Source organism: Heterodontus francisci, chromosome 13, assembly GCF_036365525.1.
Source record: "Heterodontus francisci isolate sHetFra1 chromosome 13, sHetFra1.hap1, whole genome shotgun sequence".
In the NCBI taxonomy this organism is placed as follows: domain Eukaryota; kingdom Metazoa; phylum Chordata; class Chondrichthyes; order Heterodontiformes; family Heterodontidae; genus Heterodontus; species Heterodontus francisci.
Window position 1 is genome coordinate 802,661 of NC_090383.1, and position 12,301 is coordinate 814,961.

The 12,301-nt window shown below is 42.7% G+C and overlaps 1 protein-coding gene across 7 annotated transcripts in view; it reads right to left on the reverse strand.

Moving 5' to 3' along the window:
- The window catches only part of LOC137376165 (utrophin-like), a 904,611-nt gene that overhangs the window by 734,471 nt on the left and 157,839 nt on the right, over positions 1 to 12,301 (reverse strand). For all 7 annotated transcript variants that reach the window (XM_068044198.1, XM_068044197.1, XM_068044199.1 and 4 more), the window contains 2 exons: positions 7,646 to 7,827; positions 5,032 to 5,182 (listed from right to left, as the gene is read on the reverse strand). In XM_068044198.1, coding sequence (XP_067900299.1) covers positions 5,032 to 5,182; positions 7,646 to 7,827 — 333 coding nt within the window. The remainder of the gene's footprint in view (positions 1 to 5,031; positions 5,183 to 7,645; positions 7,828 to 12,301) is intronic.

Here is a 12,301-nt window from a genome sequence, read left to right on the forward strand (position 1 = left end):
GAGATCCTAGTACCCCTGGCTGGTGGCTTCAAAGAGGACATCAGTCCCAGACAAAAATCTGAGATTCTTGTAGCCCCAAAGGACAAATGCATTTTTGCCCAAAGTAGCATTTTCATAATTTCAATTTATGTGAGTTTTCTTTTTTTTAAAAATCGAACAGATTTAATTAAATTGCAGGATAATAGAAGTTAAAAACTGGCATGCAAGATCAACAGACGTACAATAGTGTAGCAGGTACAGTGACAGGAACAGCCAATCTGCATCTCCAGCTGATATGGTACGGCACAGCCAGTGCAAGAAATTGATCTTGGTGCTTTACTTTTAGTTTCTACTATCTTAATAAGTGCATTTAGCAGACATTTGAAAATCTCTCAACTTTGATAAAGGACACAAAGAGAAACTGAGGCAACTTTAACTGACTAACCATGAAGTCCTATGGCTTCAAGCGGAGGCTGTGGCATAGTGGTAATGTCAATGAAATAGTAATCCAGAAGCCCAGGCTAATGTCTGGGACACAGGTTCAAATCCTACCATGGCAACTGGTGGAATTTAAATTCAATTAATAAATAAAATTTTAAAAATTTGGAATTGAAAGTTTCATAGCACTGAGACTATCACTGATTGTTGTAAAAACCCAGTTGGTTCAGGAATGCCCTTCAGGGAAGGAAATCTGCTGTCCTTACCTGGTCTAACCTAAATGTGACTCCAGATCCACAGCAATGTGCTTGACTCTTAATTGCCCTCTGAAATGGCCTGGAAAGCCACTCAGTTGTCAAGGGCAATTGGGGATGGGTCATAAATGCTGGCCTAGCCAGCGATGCCCACATCCTATGAAAGAATTTTTTTAAATTCATATTTCAGAAAACCTCGTGCCCTATCCACTGATGAATACATACTCCTGAAATTCACTCACATGAAAGCAAGACCACAGAACATAGTATGGATGGGGTAATATAATGTCCAAGCGTGGATTTGTAACGCTACCTGGTTAAGTCCTGAAGGACATAGCTGCAAGACTGGACCTACATCAGGTAGTGAAGGAACCAACACAAGTAAGCAACGGACTTGATCTCATCCTCACCAGCCTACTTGTCGCCGACATATCTGTCCATGACAGCAGTGGCAGGAGTGAGCATGGCATATCCTTGTGAAAATAAAGTCTCTTCTCCACGTTAAGGACATCCTCCATCATGCAGTGTGACACAACCATAATGCTAAGTTAGACAGACTAAAAGATCTAGCAGTCCAAAACTAGGCATTTTATTTCTTTCATGGGATATGGGTGTCACTGGCAAGGCCAGCATTTATTGCCCATCCCTAATTGCCCTTGACAACTGGAGTCACACGTAGGCCGGACCATGCAAGGACAGCAGATTTCCTTCCCTTATGGACATTAGTGAACCAAATGGAAAAGTCCTGGGGAAAATTGATGTACAGAGAGATTTGGGTGTTCAGGTTCATTGTTCCCTGAAGGTGGCAACGCAGGTCAATAGAGTGGTCAAGAAGGCATACGGCATGCTTTCCTTCATCGGACGGGGTATTGAGTACAAGAGTTGGCAGGTCATGTTACAGTTGTATAAGACTTTGGTTCGGCCACATTTGGAATACTGCGTGCAGTTCTGGTTGCCACATTACCAAAAGGATGTGGATGCTTTGGAGAGGGTGCAGAGGAGGTTCACCAGGATGTTGCCTGGTATGGAGGACGCTAGCTATGAAGAGAGGTTGAGTAGATTAGGATTATTTTCATTAGAAAGACAGAGGTTGAGGGGGGACCTGATTGAGGTGTACAAAATCATGAGAGGTATAGACAGGGTGGATAGCAAGAAGCTTTTTCCCAGAGGGGGGGATTCAATTACTAGGGGTCACGAGTTCAAAGTGAGAGGGGAAAAGTTTAGGGGGATATGCGAGGAAAGTTCTTTATGCAGAGGGTGGTGGGTGCCTGGAACGCGTTGCCAGCGGAGGTGGTAGATGCGGGCACGATAGCGTCTTTTAAGATGTATCTAGACAGATACATGAATGGGCAGGAAGCAAAGAGATACAGAACCTTAGAAAACAGGCGACATGTTTAGATAGAGGATCTGGATTGGCGCAGGCTTGGAGGGCCGAAGGGCCTGTTCCTGTGCTGTAATTTTCTTTGTTCTTTGCGACAATCGATGATAGCTTCATACCAACTAGGAGCAGAGGTAGGCCATTCGGCCCATCTAGCCTGCTTCGCATTCAATAAGATCATAATTGATCTCTTTGTGTCTCGACTTCCACACTCTCATCTACCCCTGATAACCTTTGACTCCCTTGCCTAACAATAATCTATCTACCCCCGCCTTGAAATTATTCAATGACCCCGCCTCCACCACCTTCTGAGGCAGAGAGTTGCAAAGTTGCACGACCCCCCGAGAAAAAATTTCCCCTCATCTCTGTCCTAAAAGGACGACGCCTAATTTTAAAACCGTGCCCCCTAGTTCTGGACTCACCCACAAGAGGAAACATCCTTTCCACATCCAACTTGTCAAGGCAGTTCAGAATCTTATATACTTCAATCAAGTCTTCCCTCACTCTTCTAAACACCAGTGAAAACAAGCCCATCTGTCCAACCTTTCCTCATAAGACAACCCTCACATTGCAGGTATTAATCTAGTAAACCTCCTCTGAACTGCCTCCAACACATTCACATCCTTCCTTAAATAAGGAGGCCAAAACTGCACACAGTATTAGAGATGTGGTCTCACCAATGCCCTGTATAACTGAAGCCTAACATCCTTACTTTTATTTTCAATTCCTCTCGTAACAAAGGATAGCATTCCATTGGCCTTCTTTATTACTTGCTGTACCTGTATGCTAACTTTTTGTGACTCATGCACTAGAACACCTAGATCCCTCTGAATCTCTGAGTTCTGCAGTCGTTCTCCATTTAAGTAATACTCTGCTTTTTTATTCTTCCTGCCAAAGTGAACAACTTCACGTTTTCCCACATAATACTCCATCGGCCAGATTTTTGCCCACTCACTCAACCTATCTATATCGGTCTGCAAGCTCCTTATGTCCTCTTCACAACATACTTTCCTACCTATCTTTTGTGTCATTTGCAAATTTAGCTACCATACCATCGCTCCCCTCATCTAAGTCATTGATATAAATTGTAAAAAGTTATGGGCCCAGCACAGACCCCTGCAGAATGCCACTCGGCACATCCTGCCAATCAGAAAAGGGCCCATTTATACATACTCCTTGTTTTCTGCCAGCCAGCCAGCCAATCTTCTATCCAGGCTAATATGTTATCCACTATACCAGGAGCTCCTACTTTGCGCAATAACCTTTTATGTGGCACCTTGTCAGAGGCCTTCTGGAAATCCAAGTACAGCACATCAGGCTCCCCGGATAGTGATGGACTTCAAGAGGACATGGACACGCTGATGGAATGGGCAGGCATATGGCAAATGAAATTTTATACAGAGCAACGCAGTGCCTCATTTTAATAGAAAGAATAGGGAAAGGCAATGTTAAACTAAAGGGTACACTTGTAAAGGAAATGCAGGGACATAGGCCTAACGGTATATGTGCACAAATCGTTGACGGTGGCAGGGCAGGTTGAGAAAGTGGTTAAAAAGGCGTATGGGTCCTGGGCTTTATAAATTGAGGCATACAAGTACAAAAGCAAGGAAGTTATGATGAACCTTTAGAAAACACCGGTTCGGCCTCAACAGGAGTACTGTGTCCAATTCTGGGCACATCACTTTAGGAAGGATGTGAAGGCTTTAGAGAGACTGCAGAAAAGATTTCCAAGAATGGCTCCACGAATGAGGAAACTTCAGTTACAAGGAGAGACTGAAGCAGCTGAGGTTGTTCTCCTTACAGGAGAGAAGGTTGAGATGTGATTTGATAAGTGTTCAAAATCAAGAGGGGCCGAGACAGAGTGGAGAAAAACTGTTCCCATTGGCAGGAGGGTTGAGAACCAGAGGATGAATATTTAAAGTGACTGGCAGAAGAACCAAAAGTAACATGTGGGAACACTTTTTTTATGCAGCAAGTAGTTACGTACGATCTGTAATACACTGCCTGAAAGGGTGGTGGAAGCAGATTCAGTGGATTCCAAAGGGGAATTGGATAAGCACCTGAAGAGAAAAAAATTGCAGAGCTAAGGGGAAAGGGCAAGGGAATGGGACTGAGTTGCTCTTGCAGAGAACTGGCATGGACACAATGGGCCAAATGGCCTCCTTCTGTTCTGTAACCATTCTATGATTCTATGAAAACTAAGACTATCTTTTCAGATCCTAAAACTCCAAAGTGGTAGATAAAAGCCAAATTGACTGAATATCCACAAGGAGCCAAAACCAAGAGCACTGTAGTCCAACTGGAGCTGAGACGCTAATGTTCTCAAACGTGAAATTTAGCTGAAAAGCTAATAAAACTCTACAAGTCTTTTGCAAAAGAATGACTAGAAAAACAATATTTAAAGTAGGAAGTTAAATTCTAAAGAATTTGTTCCTGCATACACATGGAACCATAAGGAGTGCTGCTTAAAGGTAAAAGAATGCAGTGCAAGACAAGGCTTGAATAGACAATGTGGACAATGGTGTGGATAAGAGCTATGAAAGATGGCCTAGCTGACAAAGTTACTAAAGCTACAAGATCCCAACTGACTTCCCCTAACTGGGTGGCTGAGTATGATTGTGTACACAGAGGCTCAGAGAGTCCAAAAAGATTTACAATTTTTCTGCTGAGTTTCAGCTCAGGACACAGTTGCCAAAGAGCATCGCTTAGAGCCATCACACCAACTCTGATCAGTGACTGGGGATTCTGAGGCCAAATGTACTTACTTTATAATAAAAGCAAAATAGTGCGGATGCTGGAAATCTGAAATAAAAACAAGAAATGCTGGAACCACTCAGCAGGTCTGGCAGCATCTGTGGAAAGAGAAGCAGAGTTAACGTTTTGGGTCAGTGACCTGAAATGTTAACTCTGCTTCTCTTTCCACAGATGCTGCCAGACCTGCTGAGTGGTTCCAGCATTTCTTGTTTTTATTTATGTACTTACTTTATGTTCATCAGTCTGCTGTTTGAAGGAATCCAACTCATCTCCTGTAGATTGTGCTCCCAGCTTTTGAATACGCTCTTCTGTCTGAGTCAGCCAATCTGATAGCTGCTGCAACTGCTGCTGCTGCAGTTCCATTAGCACCTCATGAAGCCTGAAACATTAACGAATTTTTAATTTAATAAGGAAACATGGAACTCTGAAAGAGACCAGACACAGGTTTGGGGGGTGGGGGGGGGGGGGGGGGGGTGGTGCGCAGGGGCAGTGGTGGTGGTAAGGAGTCTCCATTATTTTTCAGATAAAGATAATTTCACCAACACCTTGTTGGCACTGCAGCAGTTGAACCTAAGTTACATGTTTATTTCTATAATCCTAAAACTAAATACAATCACAGAGGTGAGACACTTCAGTTACGTGGAGAGACTGGAGAAGCTGAGGTTGTTCTTAGAGTAGATGAGGTTAGGGGGACATTTAATAGAAGTGCTCAAAATCATGAAGAATTTTGATAGAGTAAATTAGGAGATACCGTTTCCAGTGGAATGAGGATCAGTAACCAGGGGACACAGACTTAAGCTAAGTAGCATAAGAACCGGAGTGCAATGAGGAGAATTTTTTTTTAACGCAGTGAGTTATGTCCTGGAATGCACTGCCTGAAAGGATGATGGAAGCAGAGTCACTGGGAACTTTCATACATTACAACAGTGACTACACTTCAAAACTACTTCATAAGCTGGAAATCATTTTGAGATGCCAGTGGCCGTGAAAGGCACCATTCTAGATGCAAGTTTTTTTTTTGGACAAATACTTGAAGGACAGAAATTTGAAGGGCTATGGTGAAAGGGCAGGGGAGTGGGACCATTTGGATAGCTCTTTCAAAGAGCCGACACAAGCACAACTGTCCGAGTGGCAACTTCCTGTGCTCTATCATTCTATGAAGATGATCCAAGACTGCAGCTGAACACATACCACCACAAGAATTAGGAGCAGGATGTTAATCTGTTCATTGTGTATTAACTTATTGATTATATGCAGGTGGAGGGTGTTAATTGGAGTCTTACTTGAGCACTTATAAGCAATTACTGAGTCTGGTGGAGGGTTTTGAGTGAGGAGCTACATGTTTGTAACCCTTTTACTCTGCACAATAAATGTGAAACTGATTAAAGATAGATTCCAGCATTATCCTTCCATAACAAGCTTTCTGAAGTTTGACACAGGAGTAGGTCATTCGGCTCCTCAAGCCTGCTCTGCCATTCGATAAGAACATGGATTTTTTTTTCATTCCTGGGATGTGGGCGTCACTGGCTAGGACAGTATTTATTGCCCATCCCTAATTGCTCGAGAAGGTGATGATGAGCTGCATTCTTGAACCGCTGCAGTCCATGTGGGGTAGGTACACCAACAGTGCTGCTAGGAAGGGAGTTCCAGGATTTTGACCCAGCAATAGTGAAGGAACGGCGATATAGTTCCAAGTCAGGATGGTGTGTGGCTTGGAGGGGAACTCGCAGGTGATGGTGTTCTCATACATCTGCTGCCCTTGTCCTTGTAGGTGGTAGAGGTTGCGAATTTGGAAGGTGCTGTCTAAGGAGCCTTGGTGCGTTGCTGCAGTGCATCTTGTAGAAGGTGGGGATGTGGTAGGGAATATGGGATTAATGTAGGATTAGTATAAATGGGTGGTTGTTGGTCGGCACAGACTCAGTGGGCCGAAGGGCCTGTTTCAGTGCTGTATCACTCTGACTCTAAATGTATGGCTGTATTAAGATAGAAGCTAAAATAAAGATTAGAAGTATTCTAAAAAAAAGAAAAAAGTTTTCAAGTATATGTGGAATTTTTAATCATTGCTGAGAAATTTAACATTCCACAATCAAATTAGCTTTTCAGGGCCAGTAAGGGTGTTCACCAGTAATTGTGAAGTTAGTACACCATTAAAAACGCAGTTACACTTCACTCAACAATGTGCAACTTTTGTCCAAGGTTTTTACAGCGAGACTAACCGCGTTAGATTAGAAGTTCTCATCAATTCATGATTCCAAGCCAGATTACAGTCTGTGGGATCCTCTACAGTGCACTCTATGGAAAAGCATAGGCTCACTGACAGCAAATTCTGGATTTTGCGTTATTCTGCGCACGTCTGACCTCCCAATATTAGTCCGTTTCAGTGGAGTAATTAATGACAGTAAATGCTGACAATTTCACCATAATTACCATGGCAAAATCCAGGCCAATAACAGGAGTGTGGAGGATCAGAGAGTTTTAGATGTCCAGATACACTAAATCACTAAAAGCTAGCACACAGGCACAAAAGTAATCAAAAAGGTTTATGGAGTGTTCGCCTTTATCTCGAGGACACTGGAATACGATGGGGAGGAAGCAATGCTTCAGCTGTAGAAAGCCTTGGTCAGACCCCATCGGGAGTACTGTGGGTCTCAGTAGCTTAGAACTGGTGATTGGGTCTCTGGCTTGAGTCAAAACCTGAGTTAGGCAACATTTTTAAAAATGAATATTTAAAGCCTTTCTCCAGCCACATAACATGCATTAATTCAACAGGTGTTGTAGCTAATAATGATCTTGAGCTACAATACGAAAGGCATTTAATCTGAAGAGTCAGTTTACAACTCACTTGGCTTGTCTGTCCATGCTGGCAACTCTCAGGCTTTCCCATCTAGAATTGAGCAAAGTCATCTGTTCTCTGATCTCATTCTCTTCCTCTTCTGTCAGATTTCTCTGTGCAATGAGCTGGTTTCCAGCCTGAAGTACATTGCCCACATTACTCTGATGTGCAGTCAGCTCCATCATAAACCCCTAGGTCAGGAAGGATGAAAAGGCAGTTAAATGGGGCCACATATTTAACAAATCTACTAGTGACTGAGAAATGTGATCATCTCCATCAATCATTCTAAACCGAACAACAAAAATCACCCTAATGCACAAGGATAACCTCAGTACGTATTTTAGTTTACCTTAGGTTCACAGATTTTGTGCTTTGGCTAAATCTGCATTTTAAAAAGAAATCAGTTTTCAGCATAAATTGCAAATTTTATGGAATAAAAAATTGGTTCAAAACCCCAAAAATGTATTTCTAACTTTAAAAAAATTAAACCACACCATCTTTTCAATTCATTATTAGCACAGTATCTTAGGTTGTTCTAAAGGCACTAAATTATAGATATAAACATCCTACAGCCTTCTTCAATGGAGTAAATCAAATTATTCTTCCAGAAAGTCATCCTATTGCATAACAAACACATCCAACACCTTCCGGCAGATTTCACGGTCATCTTCATTTTTTTAAAATATAAAGCAATATTTAATTTCTGACAGCTAGGCATTTTGTCGGCTAATTACAATGGTTAACATGTTTATGTAAAGTTCCTTTATATGCCATTTTGACACAGGTTCTCATGCATTTAATTTTAAATCCCAATGAGTTTAATCCACTTCAGGGTGGGAAGCCTGTAAGAGGGCTGCAACTATGTCACTACGTATCATGAGTGGGGGATTCCAGTAAAACACTTCAGGCCTCCAATGTTTTAAACACCGCTGTCTTAATTAGGCCATCAATGCAGCCATATGCACAACAACTAAACCACTAATATATTGGAGATGTTACGTTTTTTTCATCCACCAAAATCCTGGAACTCCCTTCCTAACAGCACTGTGGGTGTACCTACCCCACATGGACTGCAGCAGTTCAAGAAGGCAGCTCACCACCACCTTCTCAAGGGCAATTAGGGATGGGTAATAAATGCTGGCCTGGCCAACGACGCCCACATCCCATGAATAAATTTTTAAAAACTACGGCAGCAGCAGCATATTACAATGTATTTCAATATTTTCCTCTTTAAAAAAAACCTATATTTTTATACACATGGTCAGGATGTTCCAAAGTACTTCAGAGCCACCAAAGCACTTTTTTGATATGTTGTAATTGATGAAACATAGCAGCCAAATTACACACAGCAAGATTCCACAAACAACAATAAATGATCAGATAAGATGAGAAAGAGGAGGACCAGACGATACAGCCCATCAAGCCTGCTCCACCATTCAATACAATTGTGGCTAATCTACAGCCTAAGCTCCACTTTCCCGCCCGCTCCCCATATCCCTCCATTCTGCGAGACTAGAAATCTATCTCGGCTTTAAATATACTCAACGATGGAGCATCCACAACCTTCTGGGGTACAGAATTGCAAAGATTCACAACCCTCGAAGTGAAGAAATGTCTCCCCTCTCAATCCTAAATGATCGATCCCTTATCCTGAGACTGTGCCCCCTTGTTTTAGATTGCCCAGCCACAGAAAACAACCTCTCAGTGTCTACCCTGTGTTACGACCGAGGCGGGAGGAGTGCACTGTTAATTCAGTCTCACTTCTCCACAGGTCACAATATATATTTAAAGTTTCCCACTTACCGATACGGTCAACCACATGCTCTATTTTTCCTAGAATAAGGTACACCAACCAGATTTCTTTAATAAACAAAAAAATTATATGTTTATTATAAACCAAGTCCTAACCAATAATGAAGTAAAACATACACATAAATTGAAATATTAAAGCCCCTTATTTATCCTACACATACATACACAACAGTAAACTGGTAAAAAATAAAAAGGGATTTTTGTTTACAGCTGTGACAAAGAAACAGAAGGAATTTTTAAAAAACACTTAGGCTGAAAAGGTATGGAAAGATGTCCTTTATTTTGGCGTCCCAAATGCGTGTTGACAGCTATCACTGGGATCTTCTTAGAACAGTTCTTTCCAGGCGATGTTGATGAACAGTTCGGGTAGGCTTTCCAAGAGATGCAGCTACAGAGGCTCCCAACAGGTCTTACAGCAGGAATGCAGCAACAAGGTTTCAGTTCCCACACATTTGATGCAAAGTTCCTTCAACTACAGGAGGAAATATGAATCTGCCACATTGGAAATACAGGGTTTCCTTTCAAGAGAGAGATGAACTGTTTTCTCCTGGCAGGCAAGAAACAACTGGCTTGTTTTTTTGTTTTTTTTTTATAAAACAGTTCAAATTGAAACCAAAACTTTTCAGAATACAAGTCTCCTGATGTCTATAAATCTTGGCCTGTCACTCCTTTGTAAACATCTCTCCAAGTCAAAAAAAAACCTCCGCTGGGTTTTTATTTGAAAACAGTTGCCTTCCAGTAACTGCTCACAGTTCAAACTCAGTCCAAACCTTGTGGTGACCTTTTTTTAATACAACACCCAAAGTTCCAGCACCTATGGAATCCTTTTCAGTTTTAAAACACAAATTCTCAGACTTTAACAAAAAATGGAAACACTCGTAACACCTGTCAAGCCCCTTCAGAATCTTGTATGTTTCAATAAGATCAACTCTCATTCTTCTAAACTCCAGAGAGTCATAGAGTCATAGAGAGATACAGCACTGAAACAGGCCCTTCGACCCACTGAGTCTGTGCCGACCAACAACCACCCATTTATACTAATCCTACATTTAATCCCATATTCTCTACCACATCCCCACCTTCCCTCAATTCTCCTACCACCTACCTACACTAGGGGCAATTTACAACGGCCAATTTACCTAACAACCTGCAAGTCTTTGGCTGTGGCAGGAAACCGGAGCACCCAGCGGAAACCCACGCGGTCACAGGGAAAACTTGCAAACTCCGCACAGGAAGTACCCAGACTGAACCCGGGTCGCTGGAGCTGTGAGGCTGCGGTGCGAACCACTGCGCCGCCCAATGACCAAATTTATTCAGCCTCTCAACAGAAAACAACCCTTTCATCCCAGGGACCAATTCAGTGAACCTTCGCTGTACTGCCTCCAATGCAAGTATATCCTTCCTTAGATATGGAGACCAAAACTGCGCACAATACTCTAGATGTGGTCTCACCAAAACTCTATACAACTGTACTAGGACTTGCTTATTCTTGTGCTCCAATCCCCTCGCAATGAAGGCCAACATGTTATTTGCCTTGTTAATTGCTTGCTGTACCTGCATGCTAACTTTGTGTTCCTTGTATGAGTACACCCAAGTCTCTCTAAACATGAACATTTAGAAGTTTCACACCTTGAAAAAATATTCTGGTTTTCTATTCTTACAACCAAAGTGAATAACCTCACACTTACCCACATTATACTCCATCTGCCACCTTGTTGCCCACTTATTTAACCTGTCTTTTTCTCTTTGCAGCCTCTTTGTGTCCTCCACACAGTTTACATTCCCAAATAACTTTGCATCGTCAAAGTAACTCACCTCCTGACTCCCCAAAGCCTGTCCACTATCTACAAGGCACAAGTCAGGAGTGTGATGGAATAATCTCCACTTGCCTGGATGGGTGCAGCTCCAACAACACTCAAGAAGCTCAACACCATCCAGGACAAAGCAGCCCGCTTGATTGGCACCCCATCTACAAACATTCACTCCCTCCACCACCAACGCACAGTGGCAGTAGTGTGCACCATCTACAAGATGCACTGCAGGAATGCACCAAGGCTCCTCAGACAGCACTTCCAAACCCGCGGCCTCTACCAACTAGAAAGACAAGGGCAGCAAATACATGGGAACACCACCACCAGCAAGTTCCCCTCCAAGTCACACACCATCCTGACTTGGAACTATATCGCCATTCCTTCACTGTCGGGAAGTTTGGATAACACGGGATATTGTGAGCCGAGTCAAAAAGAAAAAGGTAGGATTTAGAAGGGCTGGAAGGCTAGGAACAGATGAAGCACTTGAGGAATATAAAGACAGTAGGAAGGAACTTAAGCAAGGAGTCAGGAGGGCTAAAAGGGGTCATGAAAAGTCATTGGCAAACAGGATTAAGGAAAATCCCAAGGCTTTTTATACATATATAAAGAGCAAGAGGGTAACCAGGGAAACGGTTGGCCCACAGAAGGACAGAGAAGGGAATCTATGTGTGGAGCCAGAGGAAAGTACTTTGGATCAGTATTCACCAAAGAGAAGGACTTGGTGGATGATGAGCCTAGGTAAGGGCGTGCAGATAGTCTCAGTCATCTCATTATCAAAAAGGTGGTGGTGTTGGGTGTCTTGCAAAGCATGAAGGTAGATAAGTCCCCAGGGCCTGATGGGATCTACCCTAGAATACTGAGGGAGGCAAGGGAAGAAATTGCTGGGGCCTTGACAGAAATCTTTGCATCCTCATTGGCTACAGGTGAGGTCCCAGAGGACTGGAGAATAGCCAATGTTGTGCCTTTGTTTAAGAAGGGTGGCAAGGATAATCCAGGAAATTATAGGCCGGTGAGCCTTACGTCAGTGGTAGGGAAACTATTG